General features: G+C 41.3%; 1 protein-coding gene across 2 annotated transcripts in view; it reads right to left on the bottom strand.

The window, feature by feature from the left end:
* Positions 1-10,918: 10,918 nt before the first annotated feature.
* LOC109380969 (cytochrome P450 2C19-like) overlaps positions 10,919-19,100 on the bottom strand; it is a 20,336-nt gene continuing 12,154 nt past the window's right edge. For both annotated transcript variants that reach the window (XM_019639125.1, XM_019639124.1), the window contains 3 exons: positions 17,256-17,443; positions 12,728-12,869; positions 10,919-11,481 (listed from right to left, as the gene is read on the bottom strand). In XM_019639125.1, the coding sequence (XP_019494670.1) occupies positions 11,300-11,481; positions 12,728-12,869; positions 17,256-17,443 (512 nt within the window). In that variant the 3' untranslated portion in view covers positions 10,919-11,299. The remainder of the gene's footprint in view (positions 11,482-12,727; positions 12,870-17,255; positions 17,444-19,100) is intronic.

Below are 19,100 nucleotides of genomic sequence, written 5' to 3'. Positions count from 1 at the left end.
TTGATGGGTCCTGGAAAAACACAATGTTCCCCTTCCCTGATTCCCCAATAAAATCTTAAAAAAAAAAATGTTATATATTTATTAAAAACACACACACACACACACACACACATACCTGCAAACTCTCACACATGTGTGTGCACACACATACATGCTTACTCTCACTCCATTTTCCAGAACGTATTTATATCACAATTTCTGGTTATATTGGGTTGTCAGAAAAGTCATGACGTATTTTTGCAACGAAAAACATAGAAAACCTATGTCATGACTTTTCCGACAACCCAATACCAATATTCATTGTTTACATCATCCTGACCATATAAATATTGCTCCTTAATAAAACAATTATGATTATATTTTATTTTTTGTACTTTCTTAGACTTAATTATGTCTCTTTATTTCAATTAGTAGTTTTCTATATCCCAGTTTAAGATTATTTTCAAATGTTTAGGTGGATGTTTGAAATAAATCATAATTTCCCAATAACTGGGAACCCTCACACACTGATCACTTCTTTCTTGTTCTTGTTGTCTTCCCTCACACCTCCTTTATCCACCCAGTCCACTTTGAAATGAGTGTTTTCTAGGTCTGGTGCCCAGCACCCTTGCTGACAATCCCACTCTCCTTCATGAGGTCTCTCGATTCCTGGAGCCAACAACTTCCTCTGACTTGGTTTTAGTCATTTGAATGGAGCACATCTTCCAGTATCTTTCTGATAAAGGGAAAGAGAGGCTAAAATTGTTGGTAATGTGTAGGTCTGAAAATACCCTCCTTTATAGTCATACACAAAATGATAGTTGCCACTGAGAATTCCGATGCTGTTCTGAATCCTAATCCTTTCTATGTGACCTGATTGACCTCTCGAAGTTTTTGTAATCTCTTTCATCCCAGTGTTCTGAATTTCCATAACCCTGTGTCTTGGTGTAGATGTTTTTATTTCATTCATTTGGCTGGACACTTGGGGAAATGTTTCTGTCTACATGGCAAAATGTGAAGATCTTTCCTCTAGAGCTGATCACCCTCTGGAGGATACACGTGGCTGTTGAAGCAGAGGAAGCAGGATAGAGAAAAGAGCTAAGAGTGTAAAAATTCAGTAAGTGGACTCTTACCTACCTTTGCTTTTCAGCCCTACAGCTCACTCTTTCCCTGTCTATGCCCACTGTCTTTGAGTGTAGGGCCTCTTAGGTTCAGTTTCTCTAGAGAGGAAGCCTCCCTCTTTCTGTGGGGGAAAACAGTTACCTAAAAAAAAACGAAGGAACCTGGGAAGGGATAACCTCCTTTTTCAAACTCTCTCCCCCTATCTTCTATGAAACTTGGTTCTTCCAGTTAGTGAAACTTATGAGGATTGCCGTGATACAAATTAGCTTTTCTTCCTTGATAAATCTTTCTCTTTCCTCATCTGACATTTAGGTTACAACATCATCCTCTCTGCTGAGTGATCACCCTTCAGTCAGCTGTGTTTCAGAAATTTGTTGAAGACTTTTTGGCTATTTGCTGTACTCCTCCAACTTGAAAAACACTAGTTCTTGTTTGTAATTAGTTTTTAGTCATTTCAGTAGACTCTTGACACAGGAAAAGATAATGTATGTGGCTACTCTTCTATGCATAATATAAAAGTATATTTCTAAAATAAAGTTTTTCATAAAAGATAAAATTATGGACCCAAAGAAAAATTCTTATTTTGACAACACCATTTTTCTAAACTCAGACTTCCAGAATAATAAATTCCTTTAGGCACATATTCTGCCTTAAAGCAATACATTTCTTTTGAATTAACATTTTAGAATACTTCCCAGACTAGTAACTTTCACAAACTTCCTGACTAAAATCAGAATTTCCACTTATTTCCACTTATGTGTCAATAAGGAGAGTTTTCATTGTCTTACCCCAGAAATAGAATACTGCATTTTCAGAATGAGGTAAGATTTCTGCAAGAACATGTCTACCATTCAAAGTGCAGTCTTCTTAAAAAACAAAACAAAACGAAAAAACCATGTGCAATCTTAGTCAATTTACATTTACTGTGCCTACTGCAAATCGCCTCCATGAAATCCAGACATTGTACCATAGCTTTTTACTGCCCACACTGTCCTCATGTCTCTAGTTACTCTCTCCTTTTGTCCAAAGTTATCTCATTTTCATCCCTTCATTAAATATGAAAAAAATTACAGCTGATGGCATAGAAATTTAAATAATGAAGCTTCTCTAAAATAAACAAGATGGAGAACACTAGTAATGCTTTGTCAAATTTAATTTTGAAATTCATTCTGTTCAGCATGTGTGGCCATACCTGTGACCTCTGGGTGCTTCAGTAGGAGCAGGAGTCCATATCTCATGGTGGTGCTTATTGTCTCTGCACCAGCAGAAAATACATGAGATACAGTGGATATCAAGTTTTCAATAGTAAATTCAGAATGTGGATTGTGCTTTTCCTAGGAATAATTTGATGCAATTATTTGACAAATGAATTTGCCAGCTTGCTTAATTACAATGAATCGAAAATAACAGGCTGATTTCTGGTCAAGATGGCAGAGTAGGTAAATGCTATGCTTACCTCCGTTCACAACCACATCAAAATTACAACTAAACTACAGAACAACCATTATTGAGAATCATCAGAAGTCTAGCTGAACAGACGTTCCACAACTAAGGACATACAGAATAAGCCATGTCTCGATGAGTAGGAGACAGAGATGTGGAATGGGCTGGTCCTACATCCGTGTGTGATGGTTAAAAATCAGGGCAGGAGGGAGGGATATCTTGGCTTTGGAGTTCTCCCTGGAGGAGCGAGAAGTCCCACCCCATACCAGGCTCCTCAGTGCAGGGTTCCAGTGCTGGAAGAGAAGTCCCCACAACTTATGGCTGTGATAACTAGTAGAGATTATGACTGAGTGAGACAGAGGGCTGCTGGAGTCCCAGGCATTCCTCTTATAGTGCCCATGCACAGACTTACTCACTGACAGACTCACTTGCTCTGAGCTGCAGCCCTGGGGCAGCAGTTCAAAAGGTGCAGGAACATATGGGAAGGACTGAAGTGTCTGGGTGAAGGCTGGAGGGGCAGGTTTCTTTCAGACAGAAGTGCTGGCAGAATCCGTTGTTTCTTTGTTCAACTCTCCTTCCTCCTGGCATGTAGATGCAGGCAGTTGCCATAAGAGTCCCCATCAATATGGCTAACACTCTCTGCCCCCTCCCTTCGCGGTGATTTCCTGAGACCCTACACCACTCAACTTTCGGGCACATCCAAGCCGCTTCCAACGCTTTTTCCATACAAGCGGCCTATTTGCTTCATGCTGCAGACTTCCCTAAAATCTCTCAAAGTTTCACAAAACCCAAAAAAGGCTTTGGTATGTCTCATACCACTTGCTGAGCAGCCCCAAGCTTGGCAGTAGCTGCAAATAGCCTCAGTTTGCAGCTTGGCCTCTTGAGGCACCTGCAAGCCCAGTACAGGTGGCAATCATCTGCAGATTGCTTTGTGGCTCATGCCAGATTAGCCCTGGCAGGAGACAGGATGCCACTGAATATCGCCTGCAGTGGAGCCCCTCTCAGGAGACTCCAGGGCTGGCACACTCAGTGGCCAGTTTTGGACCTAGCCAGGGGATTACCTGGCCATGTCCCCAAGGACGACATACCCGAAGAGCAGGCTGAGAAGGCACCTGAGCCCTGCTAAAGCAAATCCTGCTCCACAGGGTCAGCCCTTGTGAAGCAGCTCCTCCACTATAGTCATGGGCAGTCCTTACAACCAATCAGCCTGAGGGTAAATCCCTCCCACCAATGTGCAAACAGCAACCAAGTCTCAACTATAACAGGAGGCACATACAACACACACACGGAACATGCTTGGAGCACCCAGCTCAGGTGACCAGGGAGACTGCACCACTCAGCCCCATAGGACACCTACTAAATAAGGTCACTGTACTAAGACCAGAAACATAGCTGCTGTACCTACAAGGTTTGACAATTAAGTTTGTGAACTTGCAACGATGTTGCTAACATTTTTTTTACATCAGAGGGATTATTCATTATGAATTTGTATCAACTGGACAAACAATTAACCAAGTTTACTATTTGGAAGGGCTGAAAAGGCTGCATGACAAAGTTAGATGACCTGAACTTTGCTCCAACAATTCATGGCTCTTGCATCACCACAATGCACCAGCTCATTTGACAATGTCTGTGAGGGAGTTTTTAGCCAGTAAACAAATAACTGTATTGGAACACCCTCCCTACTCACCTGATCTGGCCCCCAATAACTTCTTTCTTTACCTGAAGATAAAGGAAATATTGAAAGGAAGACATTTTGATGACATCCAGGACACCAAGGTTAATATGACGACAGCTCTGATGGCCATTCCAGAAAAGGAGTTCCAGAATTGCTTTGAAGGGTAGGCTAGGCGCTGGCATTGGTACATAGCTTCCCAAGGGGAGTGAATGTGACCATAGTGATATTCAGCAACGAGGTAGGTAGCACTTTTTTTAGGATGAGTTCACGAACTTAATTGTCTGACTGCATAGATAATATAAGTAGCAAATCTTAATCCAACAGATCAGTCCACTTTTCCTAAGAAATATGTTTTCTGTGAGCAGTTCAGCCACCAGAATTACTTGAAACATCAAAATAATGTTCCCTCTTTTAATATTTTCTGCAACACCATTGCAAAAGATACTTCAGGGCCTATATACCATATTTCCCCATGTATAAGATGCTCCCATGTATAAGACACACCTTAATTTTGGGTCCCAAAATTTGAAAAAAATGTATTACATAAAGTTATTGAACTCAAGTTTTATTCATCATAGAATTCATACAACTCCTCATCACTTGCAAGAAATGCAAGTAAAGATATCTACAACCACTGTATAAGACACACCCAGTTTTTAGACCCCAAATTTTTCAAAAACAGATGCGTCTTATACATGGGGAAATACGGTAAATATATGTTGCGGGGCCGGCTGAGTGACTTGTTGGTTAAGAGTTGGCTTGGGGGGGGGGCCGGCCGAGTGGCTCAGTTGGTTAAGAGCTCGCTCAAGAGTTTGAGCTCTGAGCAACAGCGGTTCGAGTCCAGCCCGAGCTGAGCAGCCGCTGAGCTGCCAACAGGTAGCAGGGTGGCTCAGCTTAAAAAATAATAATAATAAAAGAGTTGGCTTGGGAGCATGAGCTGAGCAGCAGGGCCCCAGTTCGGATCCTACATGGGCCAGTCATGCTGCGTCCTCTACAGCTAAGATGGTGAACAACAGCTCGACCTGGAGCTGGGCTGCCGTGAGTCACCGGGACGGCGTGGGCTGCAGTGGGGTTGCAGTGGGTTGCCATAAGCTACTGGGAGGGGCTGGCAGCCAGCGTGCGCTGACGTGAGCAGCTGGCGACTGATCTGCCTCACCTGGGAAGAGCACAATGATAATACCAACATGGGCCAGTGAAGCGACGTCCCCCACAACTAGACTGAAGAACAAAAGGACAGCAACTTGTCTGTTTCCCTCCCCCAATTCCCCAATAAAAAAAATCTTAAAAAATAATAATAAATAAAATAAATAAATAACTGTTGATTTAAAGAACAGTTTTGAACTGAGTGTTGAGTGGTGGGAGGTTTGTTAAGAGCCAGAGACTGGACATTCCAAGAGCTGGAGCTCCTGGATATGTGGGGTCCAAGCGGCAGCAAGGCCTTGCTCCGCAGTTTGGGTACAGTGGGGGGGTGAGCTCAGAAATGGGATTCCTTGTATTAACTCTGCCTCAGCAGGGGTTTCCCCTTCTCCATTCAGAGCTGCTTTCATTCCCTGGAAAGTTCCCAGGGTGAGGAGCTCCCAGGAAGACCGCAGGCCTCTTCCCCTGATTCATGTGTGCCTCTCGAAGTACTTGGAGGGATCCAGGACTTGGCTCTCTGTAGCAGCTGCAACAGCCCCTCCTCTGGGAATCCTTCTGCCCCCTGTGCCCTGAGCTTGCTCCTTGGGAGCAGTGACTTTGAGCCTGGATCATTCCCTCCCCCTCACATGGGGAGCCTCTGCTCAGAGGATGCATGACTCAGTTCCTGATGAAAGACTTCTTGAACCTTCCACCTGCAAGGACAGCAATACAACATAAACAACAGCAAATCCTTCATTGTCTCCATCTCTTGTAACACCATGGTGTGCTCACTTCTGAGTCAGTACCCCAATCACCTCTGCCTGTTATCCCGCTGGAGCCTGAAGTCCCTGGCAGGACTTAGAAACCAAATTCTCTGGATTCTGCTTTACCTGAGACAGGGCCCTTTAGGTCTGACCTGCACCTCTACTGTCCCTGCCTCCATGTGGGATCACACTGCTGGTCACATCAGTCACCTGCACAGAACTCTCAGTAATTCCCTGGTCCTATTTTTCTTGTGCAACGATCGCTCTGTCAGATACAATGAAGATTTATCTGAAAGCAGCAAAAATAGATGTTGAAAGGTTCCCTGGATAGTCGTGTCTTCTTCCTGGTAAGATTTATTCCTTGATTGGAAGGATGTGGACCCAAATAATGAATTATGGACAAGGGTAATTCCTCATTATCTGTACTAATGGTGGTCCTGTAGATAAGGTTGCCAGATTTAACAAATAAAAATAGAGGACACTGACTTAAATCTGAATTTCAGATAAACAATAAAGAGTTTTATTTTTTAAATATAAGTATGTCCTATAGAGACAGGCTTATATCACAAAATTATTGGTGTTATGAAGTTTACATTTGGACCACGTTGTCAGATTTGTACTCAAATACTTTTTTGGCTCTAGTATGGGCAAAGAGGTCTTTTCTGATCTCTGTGCAGCTGGTGAGCAGGTGAAGCACGTAGTGTGTGAGAATAAATAGGGATTGGATTTAAAGTGTGAAATGTGAAATAAAATGGAGTCACTTGCACTAAGGGGCTTTAAAAACTTTTTTTTAATTAGTTTCAGGTGTACAAAACAACATAATAGTTAGACATTTACACCCCTCACAAAGTGATAACCCCCCAATCTACTACCCCTCTAACATTGTATATAGCTGTTACAATACCATTGACCATATTCCCTATGCTGTACTTGACATCCTGTGACTATATCTATACCTGTATCTATATTTATATCTATCTATATCTATATCTATCTATACATATATATATATAAATATATATATAATCCAAAAAAAGTATACACATTTTAAGAAAGAAAAACTTTATTAAAATTGTAATAATGTATACCGATAACAAAAGATGAATACAAACCACGTTTGGTTTCTGCAATTACAAGAGGTGCTCAAAGTGGTTACCATCAGCGTCCAGGCACTTCTGATTATGGCGAACTCCTGCTTGAGCAAAGTGTCCACTTGTATACATTTTTTTTGCATCTCCAGTATACACCGGGGATGCCAAAAAAATGTATACACATGACATGTATTCATGTTTTGTTATCGGTATATACTGAGTATCACAATTTTAATACAGTTTTTTCCTTTCTTAAAATGTGTATACACTTTTTTGCCACCCTCTGCATATGTATTTAATTATAGTTGACACTCAATATTATTCTACTTCAGCTTCAGGGGCATCTACACTTGACCACTGTGCTAAGCGGCTTTAAAAAGGAGCTGGGAGTCTATTGAGTAAGTGGGTCCTATGCATGTCCTCATTAGACAGAACATGAACTTTCAAACTGGGCCAAACCATAAATATTCTGAGAACACTGCAAGAACAGCTGCAACTTGTTACAGTGACAGCCTTTTACTTAACGATGGCCTCATTGTTTAGCCAAGGTTAGCTTTCTGTTGCCAGTACCAATTAAAATTCTTTGTAAATGACCTATGCAAACCCCCCTTTTTGCCTTTTAGAAACCCCTGACTTTTGCTCCCTAGCAGGACGCTGCTCCGCCCAGCCCGTTTGGGTTGCTACCCAAATCTGCGTTTCCAAATTGCAATTCTTTGATCCCAAAGAAATACTTCTCTTTCTCCTTGCTTGAATATCGCCTCCTGACAATTTAGGTTAACTAAAGCAAAGCTGAGTCTCAGGAAGCTGGCAAGACATACCCGGGAATTAGGGATGAGAATGCTCAGGGTTTGCCTCACATAATCCCCTTTGCTCCCCTGCTGTCACCTGAGAAACACTGAGGCTTCTCCAGAGGGCCTCACAGGGCTGTTTCCATGAATAAATAATGGGAAGTAAACAGGAAGGGCTACCAGGTAAGACTCAGGGAGAGGAGAGAAGGAAAGGACCAAGCGTGGCTGGCCTATCTCTTAGCAGCCTCAGGGCTGCAAGTGTCTGTCAAGCCAGGGAAGATGAGCGTGGGCAGTGGAGCTTGTCAGTGGTTTAATTGTTCTTTTCTCTGAGCATTGGGCTCTAGGACTTTTGAACTCACACACGCAGCAGAGTTTATGATCTAATGCCTTATACAATAATGGGAGAAGACAGGGAAGTGAAGTCCAGACTGAGGGTGAGGAACAGAGAAAAGCCAGTGGTCAGCCCTCCCAAAGTTGTCATGTGAGGGGAGCTCAGAGCTTGCAGGGCAATTGGGGGAACAGCCTATCCAACTCTAAGAATGGGACACAGAGGGGCGCTGACGTCCACGGAAGGCTGTTGCCTCTGCATCTGCTGGTGGGCCAGGGGCTGCTGCTGGTTAGCAGGGCAGGCCGCGGAAAAAGAGCTGGCAGCAAAACAGAGGAGAGCAAGGACAAGCTAGAACCCACTAACACATCTGCTTCTACCTCTCATTGTATCTAACCACTACCTACAGGAAACAATGGCTGCTGCTTCGCTTCCTTCCACCTTCCAGATCATGAAAAGGTATCTCTTGGCCAACTCTAACATCAAACTGTAAAGGAAATACAGTTTCAACTGAGGCAAGGTGACATCATACAAAACCAGCACTCCCCCCCCCCCGCCCCTTGTCAAACTGGCATCCTAGTCACCTCTTTTAGCCAATTTTAACTTTCGCTAGCAAAATCTTGCTTCCATCTAACATGATTCAAGTATTCCTGGTAAAACCCCAAACACCCGAATCCTCTCCCTAGAAGAGAAAAATGAAGTTCCATATGTCACTTTATCTACCGTTGGGGAACGTTGAACCTTTTTCTAGCTGAGTCAAACTCTCCTTTTAATATCCTGAGATACAAGATTAACCACTATTAACACGTTCTTATACTTGCTAGTAGGAACATGGGAAGGGAATAAAATAAAGAGAGTTGGTATTATATAACATATCCAAATAAATTCGTGTCAGATTAAAGAAAAAAATACTTATAACCACTGCAGCTTTGATTTCTATGACTGGTCACATGGTTTCAGCTAATATGATGTGTAACTTCTTTTTTCTGCTGCCCATTCCAGTTTGGACACCGTGAGTCATCACGGTTATTTTACTTAGTGAGGTGACCAAGGTCTTCATTCTTGAAGGGCTGGCGCCATTAGCAGTCCTGGTAATGTTTTTTGTTGTTGTTGTTCTAGCAGCCACAAGGTGTCTGGAGTATGCGGAGTATTATCAGTGTTCAGTACAAATAAGACAGCAGCCGATTCCTCATGCAACTCCCCCTATAAGTTGTGAAAGTTTGGGGTGCCAGATGTGCCGTTCAGCTCTTTTGCTCCTCAGGGAGGAGCTAAGAGCTGTTAGGTTCCTGCCTAGTTATATGGCACTTTGCAGTGGTCAGTATTATGGCAAGAGCATGTCTCCACTGTTCTTTCTGGCTTTGATGTGGCTAGATTGACATTTACTCAAGGTACAGGAGTCTTTCAACGAGTTCTTGGATTTTTTTTTTTTTTTTTACAAAGGGAATTGATTCATGTGTTGCTGTGAATCAGTGTGTCCACCTGGGGAACAAGAGTTTAGGGCTTCCTATTACGACGTGTTGCTGATGTTATTCCCTCTTGTGTCTGTTTTGACAGATTGTGTACTTAAGGAAACAATCCATTTCATCTAAGTTATCAAATTTTCAGGCATAGAGTTGTTTACAATATTCTTTTATTATTCTTTTAGTCCATAGTATCAAAGCAATGGCCCCTCTTTTGACTTGGACATTAGTAATTTGTGTCTTCTCTCTTTTGAAGGGGTAGCCTGGCTATGGGTTTATCAATTCTATCGAATTTTGCCAAACTCCCCACCCCCCCAAAAAAAAACCTAGCTTTGTTTTCATTGATTTTCTCTACTGATTTCCTGTTTACAATTTTTTTTTTTAAGATTTTTTATTGGGTAATTGGAGGAGGGGAACAGCGTTGGAGAATCGGGGAAGGGAAACAGACAAGTTGCTGTCCTTTTGTTCTTCAGTCTAGTTGTGGAGGACGTTGCTTCACTGGCCCAAGTTGGTATTATCATTGCACTCTTCGCAGGTGAGGCAGTCGCTCGCTGGCCATTGGATGGCTGCTCAAGATGGCTCACGGTGGCTCACAGCAGCTCACGAAAGCGCATGCCAGCTGCCGCCAGCCCCACTGCAGCCTACGCCGTAGCCGGCCCCACTGCAGCCTACACTGTCACCAGTGACTTACAGCAGTCCAGCTCCAGGTCAAGCTGTTGTTCACCATCTTAACTGTAGAGGGCGCAGTGTCACTGGACCATGTGGGATCTGAACCGGGGCCCTGCTGCTCAGAGCTGGTGTCCCAAACCAACTCCTAACCAATGTGCTACTTGGCTGGCCCTTGTTTACAATTTTTAAAAAACCTTCTGCTCTGATTTTTTCCCCCCCTGTGGCTGACTTTGTTTGCATTTAATTCCTCAGCATCACTGATTTCAGTATTTCCCTGCATGATGAAGTTGCTCCTGAACAGTTTTTCTCTCTTATATCTAAACCTCAAGTAATTCTGACACACAGCCAACAGAGCTTTTCTGCCCTCATCCCCATTATCCTTCTCTGTGCTTATTGTTATGAGGACCAGCATGCACCTTTAGACTATTTTTTTTTTCATTTTTTTTGTCTACATAATGTACAAAGGAAAGAAAGTCTGAGAACTGGTTCAGCAAATTGCGCTTTTTATTTAGAACATGCAGAGGAGAAATGGCTCTGCAGTGGCATACGCTGATCATCTTGCTCTGTTTCTTATTGGCTGCATGGTACTACTCAATATGAGATAAGTTTAGCATATGTGATGGCCAATACAAATGTTTCAGAATATGGAGAATAGCAGATACATTTCTGCAGTGAAACTTAGGAAATTCCCTTTTAATGGAGGTTGGATGTTCCTGGATCTTGAGAGAATGGAATGATGAGAAGAGGGGAGGCCAGAGAAGAAACTCCCAGGAAGGGTATGAAAAGGGAAGGAGATGAATGTTGCCCCAGATGAGAGAGAGTTGCAGACAACGTCACAGGAGAAGACAGATGGTCTTTCCTTCCTCACACAGGCATGAAGCAGAGCTCATAAGGCGGCGGCACAGAAGCAAACCCATTGGCAACCGCAGTGGTGTCAATGTCCTTTGGGTTGACCACAGATTTCAGGGTGAAGTTCTGCAAAATGGCAGTCAGGAACAAAAACAGCTCCATGCGGGCCAGGCCCTCTCCTACACATATTCGTTTTCCTGGAAATAACAAATACAGAGAGTAAATACTCCTTGAACACTGAGATTCTGGATGTCAGAAAGAGAATATGCAGTAAATATCTGATTAATGGTTGAATAGATGGATGGAAGGTAGAATGGTTGGATAGACAGATGCACATGCTAGCTACCTAACATCTTATCCCAATGAGTATTCTTCTTCCAACAAATATTTGTTGAGTATCGGCACTATGTCAAGCATTTCATTAAGCATTCTCACATGAAAACTGCTCTTTTAAGTTTCCAGCAATCTTTTTCTAGAAACACACGTACTGCATTTTGCTGTGTATAATGTGCACCCACATTTTTGGCCCAAACTTTCAGGGGAAAAAATCTTTTGTTTTAATTTTTTAATTCAAATTCTTATTTGTTTACATTTAGGTACTTGGTTTTTTTTTTGTATTATCGGGAATTTTAACATTTGTTTTTCAACATATTACGGTATAAGAAATATTATGTAACAAATAATTACAAAACACAAGAACAGATAAAAGGTACAAGAAATTTTAGGTACCGGTAATCAATTTACGATATTTATGCATCATAGGAAGCCAAGAACTTTTCATTGTTGCAAGTTCATCGTAAGTTCAACAAAACCGATTATCGTATTCCAGGGTATTATTTTGCATACGGATATCGTTATTGATTTCTAGAGGTACACTTTTAACTCATAAGCATAAATAAAAGAGTTGAAATATTTATATAGATACAGAATTCGTACTACCCATGTATAATGCACATCCTTATTTTTCCCTCACAAATTCGGGCAAAAAAGTGGGCATTATACATGGCAAGATATGGTACATTGGTTGTACTTTCTGTTCCTAGTCTGATGTTTCATGATTTTTCTTCACGTTCTTCACAGCTTCTGTTCTCAGTCTAAAGTATACCTACTCTTTATCAACCTCCAATGCACCATAAAGTTTCAAGTTTTATGTAACACTGTTCTTTGGGCTAGGATGCACTTCTCTTATATTTTCAGTACCTAGCTCAAATTTCATTTCTGAATTTGGAAGAGCTGAGTCAATTCTCCAAAGCTCCAGTGATTGGGCCTAATAATGAAGATGTATCATGAGGAGGGAAAGTGCATTGGTATTGGGTATTGATGCTCCCAACCATGGACAATGAGCAATTCTACCAGTCCTAGAGTGAGTACCAAGTACGTTCCAACTGATCCCCAAAAGGTATCCTGTCTGCTGAAGCACTGAAGGAAATTAATTTCTATTACCTGCTGAGAAAGCCATGAAGAAGTCATTCTTCTTAAAATTGCCACTCTCATCCAGGAAGTGGCCAGGGTCAAATACCTCTGGGTTGGGGAATTCTTTGTCACTGTGTAGCACAGAAGTCAGAGATGCTAATACGGTGGTGCCCTGAAAAGAACAGACGAAGATAAACTGAGTTATGAAGAAGTTGTGGAGCTGGAAGAAATGTTGGAAGTCATTTAATCCAATCTTATGATCTACAGACGAAGAATCTTACATCCAAAGAAGGGCACAGGCATTTTGAGCCAGAGAGAACAAGCAATATGGGTGAGTTGAAGACCAGTGGCAGTGAGGTTGCCAAAGTAGATTCCAATAGCATTTTAAGTCCTGAGTACATGGGTTCCTGGGTGCTAGACCTTCTGAATCCCTTCTGCTTATCACCATGTTTGGATACTGGTATAAGTCCCCACCAGCTGCTTTATTTTATTACTTTAATTTTCATCCATCTCATATGTGGATTATGGTTTAAAACAGAAGTCTTTGTTAGAGTTTGAAATGTCTGGAGTTATCTGTTCATAGGGCTTTTAGAAATAGACATCTGATCAGATTTAAAAATCTCTCCTGTGATAATAAGTACAGTAACAAATATTAGTGTTATCATTTCCATGTAGATTGTTTGTCTTAATTTAAAAACATAGAAACAAAGAACAAACTGATAGTTGCCAGAGGGTGGGTGGGGGGAGGTGGAGGGATGGATGAAAAGGTGAAGGGGAATATAGTCAAAAACAGTGTGATAGGGGCTGGCTGAGTGGTGCGTTGGTTAAGAGTTGGCTTGGGATGCCAGCTCTGAGCAGCAGGGCCCTGGTTCAGATCCCACATGAGGGCCAGTGACGTTGTGCCCTCTACAGCTAAGATGGTGATCAACAGCTCGACCTGGAGCTGGGCTGACTGTGAGTCGCTGGCGAAGGTGTAGGCTGCAGCCCCTGCTGCAGTGGGCTGTCGTAAAGCTACCATGAGTGGCTGGCAGCCAGCGTGAGTGGCCGGCAGCTGGTGTGAGCTGCCAAGAGCTGCTGTCAGCGGCCGTCCAATGGGCTGCAAGCAACTGCCTCACCCGGGAAGAGTGCAATGATCACAATACCAACATGGGCCAGTGAAGCAACGTCCTCCACAACTAGACTGAAGAACAAAAAGGACAGCAACTTGTCTGTTCCCCTCCCCCAATTCCCCAATAAAGTCTTTTAAAAAAAACAACAGTGTGATAACTTTGCACGGTGACAGATGATTACTAGACTAGTGTGAGTCCATCATAAGATATATAAATGTTGAGTCACTATATTATACACCTGAAACTAGTATAGTATTGTCTGCTAACAATACTTTAATTAAAAAAATTGAAATTAAATAAAAAAAAATAAATATAGAGTAGATTTGATTACAGATTAATCCTAGCTTACAAACACAGAAAGATCCTAGCTTACGGAAAGAATCCTAGCTTAAAAACATAGAAAAAAAATCTTCACTTTGAAACAATTCAGTTTAGGATGATTAATTCAGGTAAGTTTTATCAATTAATGCTAAAACTGTTGGGTGAATAATTGGGAAGCATGATACTCACACAATCCTCAAGTACCATGCAATAGATTGTAATTAATTAAATGTGAAAGACAGAACCTCTGCCATGGAGAGATCAGCAGATACCACTTTACTAGGGGAGGAACATAGCATAGCCAATAATGGGGTAAGTGGTTTTATGTGCCCACCTCCCCAATTTCAGTGGGACATATAAAGCACCTATGTCATTCTACTGCCAAAATTGTAACTGGAATCTAATATCTAGAAAACAATCACACAAAACCAGCCTGAGGAATATTTTACATGACTACTGACTAAGACTCTTCACAAAGTTAAATGTACTGAAAGAAAAGAAACAGAGCAAAGGGAACTGATAATGAGACTAAAGGGAAAAGGTAACCAAATTATATGCTTGTCCCTTGGTTGGAGACCGAATTGCAAAGGGAAAAAAAAAATTTACAAAAGATATTCTAGGAATTTCCCATTTACTTAGAAATAGGAGAAACAAATTTGATTAATTATTACCCTCAGACCTCAGTATTAAAAAAGAAAAGTCTTCTCCTCATTGTGTTCTTTGCTGAAAATACAGTGGATTTGAAGTCCTCACCTTTGTACCAAATCTGTGATCATCAAGGTAAGCCCCATGGCTTCTTAGTAAACTCATCAATTCAGTCTTTTCCAAAGACTGGCAAGTACTTGCAGCCTAATCTCATTACTTTCTTTCCCCAACAAAGTACAAATTTTGTTATTTTTTAAATTTAATAGTTATATGTTTTGGCTTCAAGTGGACTAGAGTAGCTTGCAACATATCAAAGAGAAAGTCTGAATACATACAGAAATTATGTGCTAAAAAGCATTGGAAACCTACCAAGACAAAAATTTGTCTAAAGATTCTATAGTTGGGAGAAACTCAAAGAGGTAAGCTGACACCTAAAGTTAATTTCAGTCTGTGTCTATGTCCAAATTTTAATCAAAACAGGAGTGTTACATCATTGTGACTGCCTGGAGAGGGCTGAACCCTTTCTGGAAAAAGATAACATCTGAAACTATGCATTATCTATCTATCTATCTATCTATCTATCTATCTATCTATCTATCTATCTATCTCTATCTATCTGCCATCTATCATCAGTATTTAACCAAAACTTATTAGGCATTTCAAAGACACAACTAAGTGGCCACAAGAAGAAGAGAGGAAGACAATAAAAATAAACCCGTATTAGGGAACATTTCTCATCTAATTTTTTGAGGCCAGCATTACCTTGATACCAGAAATTTGACAAAAAAATTTTGAAGAAGAAAAATTGTAGGGCCAGCCGAGTGGTGCATTTGTTAAGAGTTGGCTTGGGATGCCAGCTCTGAGCAGCAGGGCCCTGGTTCGGATCCCACATGAGGGCCAGTGACACTGCCCTCTACAGCTAAGATGATGAACAACAGCTCGACCTGGAGCTGGGCTGCTGTGAGTCACTGGCATTACCGTAGGCTGCAGTGGGAATGGTCAGCAGTGGGCGTGAGCTTTCGTGAGCTGCTGTGAGCCACTGTGAGCAGCCATCCAATGGCCGGCAAGCAACTGCCTCACCCGGGAAGAGTGCAATGATGACAATACCAACATGGGCCAGTGAAGCGACGTCCTCCACAACTAGACTGAAGAACAAAAGGACAGCAACTTGTCTGTTCCCCTTCCCCAATTCCCCAATAAAATCTTTTAAAAAAAAAAGAAAAAAGAAAAACTGTAGACTAAAAATCTCTTATGAATATAAATACAGAAGTCCTGAATAAAATGTAGCAAATCAAATCCAGCTGTATGCATACTTATAATATGTATATTTAGTGGGAAAAGGGAGGCCAATATATACAACCATAACAATAGATGCAGAAAATTGATATGAAAACATTGCATACATCTCACACACAAAAAAGAGAAAATAGTGCATATGCATTTGTGATAAAAAAATAATAAAAATATAAAAAGCAGGTAAACTTCCTAATCCAATAAAGAATATCAATCAAAATGTACATAAAACATCATTCTCAATAGCGAGATGTTAAACCTCCACTCTCCTGCACATCATAAATGAAACAAGGATATTAGCCCAGATAGAAGGATAATGTATGTAAAAATTGCAGATTAATCTAGAAACAAATTATTAGCAATAATTTTAAATTTGGCAAGCTTGCTACATATAAGGTCATCAAAATGACAAAATCAGGACCAGCCGAGTGGTACACTGGGTAAGAGTTGGCTTGAGATGCCAGCTCTGAGCAGCAGAACCCTAGTTCGGATCCCACATTAGGGCCAGTGATGCTGCGCCCTCTACAGCTAAGATGGTGAACAACAGCTTGATCTGGAGCTGGGCTGCCATGAGTCACCGGTGATGGTGTAGGCTGCAGTGAAGCTGCAGTGGGCTGCCATAAGCTACCATGAGTGGCTGGCAGGCAGCGTGAGCTGCCAAGAGCCCCCGTGAGCCATCCAGTGGCCGTCGACTGATCTGCCTCACCCAGGAAGAGCACAATGATAATACTAACACGGGCCAGTGAAGCGACGTTCTCCACAACTAGCCTGAAGAACAAAAGGACAGCAACTTGTCTGTTCCCCTTTCCTGATTCCCCAACACAGTTCCCCTCCCTCAATTCCCCAATAAAATCTTAAAAAAAAGATAAAATCAATTATATTTCTATGTACCAGATTTCAAAAATGGAAAGGAGACTTAAAATTTTATAACAATAATAAGAGCCTAGGATAAAAACAAACAAAAGATTTGCAAGCCAATGCACTGGAAATCTGTAAGACCTATACTGCCAGATAGCAAAACCTGTTATAAAGCTTTATAGACTAAACTGGAAACAACATGGCATCCACCAAGCTGCCACGCATACAATTTTTGTACTTCTCTCATCTTGTGTTCATAAAAGACTGGACCCATATTGTAAAAATGGAAACTTTAAGACCTCTGACATCAGTAGGAGAGAAACATATCTTACCTTGGGGATGAGGTAGTTTCTGAATTTAACATCACGGGTCACCGAATGGGGCAGGTTAGTGGGGATGAGGTCAATGTATCTCTGGACCTCATGCACCATGGCATCCGTGTAGGGCATGCGGCTCTTGTCCTGCATGCAGGGGCTCCGGTGTCTGCCAACCACACGGTCAATCTCTTCCTGGACTTTGGCTGGTAAGACACAAGTAAGACTGATGAAAAAAAAAATGCATCCCACATTTGCATCCTTACACATGACATGATATAGTTCTCTGAAAGTTTTTGTTATTTTCTTTTTAATCCTGGCGTTCTGAAATTCCACGACCCTGTGTTTTAGGGTGGATGTTTCTCTTTCATTCACGCTGATATACATGTCAAGAGAATTTTCTGTCCACATGGCAAAATACAGAGGTCTTTCCTCCAGAGCTGTTCACTCTTCTGGAGTGGGTTTTTGTTTGGCTGCTAAATTTCAGACAGCAGGATAAAGAAAAGAGCTCAGAGTCTCTGAATTCAAGAAACAGATTCTTACTGAACCTTTCTTTTCAGCCTTATAGCTCACTGTTTCCCTGAGTGTAGGGCCTTTTAGGTTCAATTTCTCTAGAGAATAAACCTCCCTCTTCCTGTGAGGGAGAAAGCAGTTACCTGATCTAAAAAGAGTTGTCGAAGGGACCTGGGCAGGGAGAGCTACCTTTATTAGCCTATTCCTCCCTCTACCATCTTTGACACTTGGTATTTCTAAATACCAAAACTTATAGGGATGTAGGAACACAAATAACTTTTCCTCATCATATAACTTCCTTTTCTGATATTGAGGTGACAATTGCATCCTCTCTATTGAGTTAATTATCTCTCCTCAAATATGCTCCCTGTGTTTCAGAAATTTGTTGAAGATGTGTTGGCTGTTTTCTGGCCCTCTCTTATCAAACCGCAAAAGACTAATTCTCATTTGTAATAGGTTATAATCATTTCAGTGGGGTCCTGACACAGAACAAGATCATGTATTTTTCTAAACTGCTATGCACAACCATAACTGTTTAAAAGTAAATTTCTATTCTTTTTTTTTTTTTGCTGAGCCATCCTGCCACCTGTTGGCAGCTCAGCGGCAGCTCAGCTTGGGCCAGGAATCGAACCAGTGACCCTATTGCTCAGAGCTCACACTCTTGAGCGAGCTCTTAGCCAACTGAGCTACTCAGTCAGCCCCTACAGGTAAATTTCTAAAATAAAGTGCTTTGTAAAAGATAAACTATTGACTTCCCTCCCCCAAAATTCTTATTGTGGCAAACACCACCTTTCTGGAAATAGACTCCTGAAATAACAAAATTCTTTTATGCAGCATCTTAAGCCTAAATAGTAACACATTTATTGTGAATCTAATTTTTATAACACTTCCTATACTGTGGAAATTCTTTCAGGGATCCTAACTAAATCTCTAGGATTTCTATTTACACTTCAATAAGGAGAGTTTCCATTAGAACATTGCATTTTCAGAATGAAGAGAGATCTCTGCAAGAATGTACTTACTGTTCAAAGTGAGTGGCCTTTTGGTAATAAAACCACTATGCAGTCCCAGGCCAAAACATGCTCAGTCTACCTGCCACAAATAACCTCCCATGAAATACAGACACTGTTATATTGCTTTTACTATGGCCCATAGCATCTTCACTCCTCTCAGTCATTAGCCTGTATTATATAACAATGTCCCGTTATTATCCCTTTTTAAAATTTATTTTATTTTACTATATATATATATATATATATATATATACACACACACATACACACACACACACACACACACACACACACACACACACACATATATATATATATATATATATATTTATTTTTT

The sequence above is a fragment of the Hipposideros armiger genome, unplaced genomic scaffold (assembly GCF_001890085.2).
Source record: "Hipposideros armiger isolate ML-2016 unplaced genomic scaffold, ASM189008v1 scaffold_42, whole genome shotgun sequence".
NCBI lineage: Eukaryota > Metazoa > Chordata > Mammalia > Chiroptera > Hipposideridae > Hipposideros > Hipposideros armiger.
Note: the sequence above shows the minus strand (reverse complement) of the source record. Positions and strands in the feature narration are given on the sequence as shown.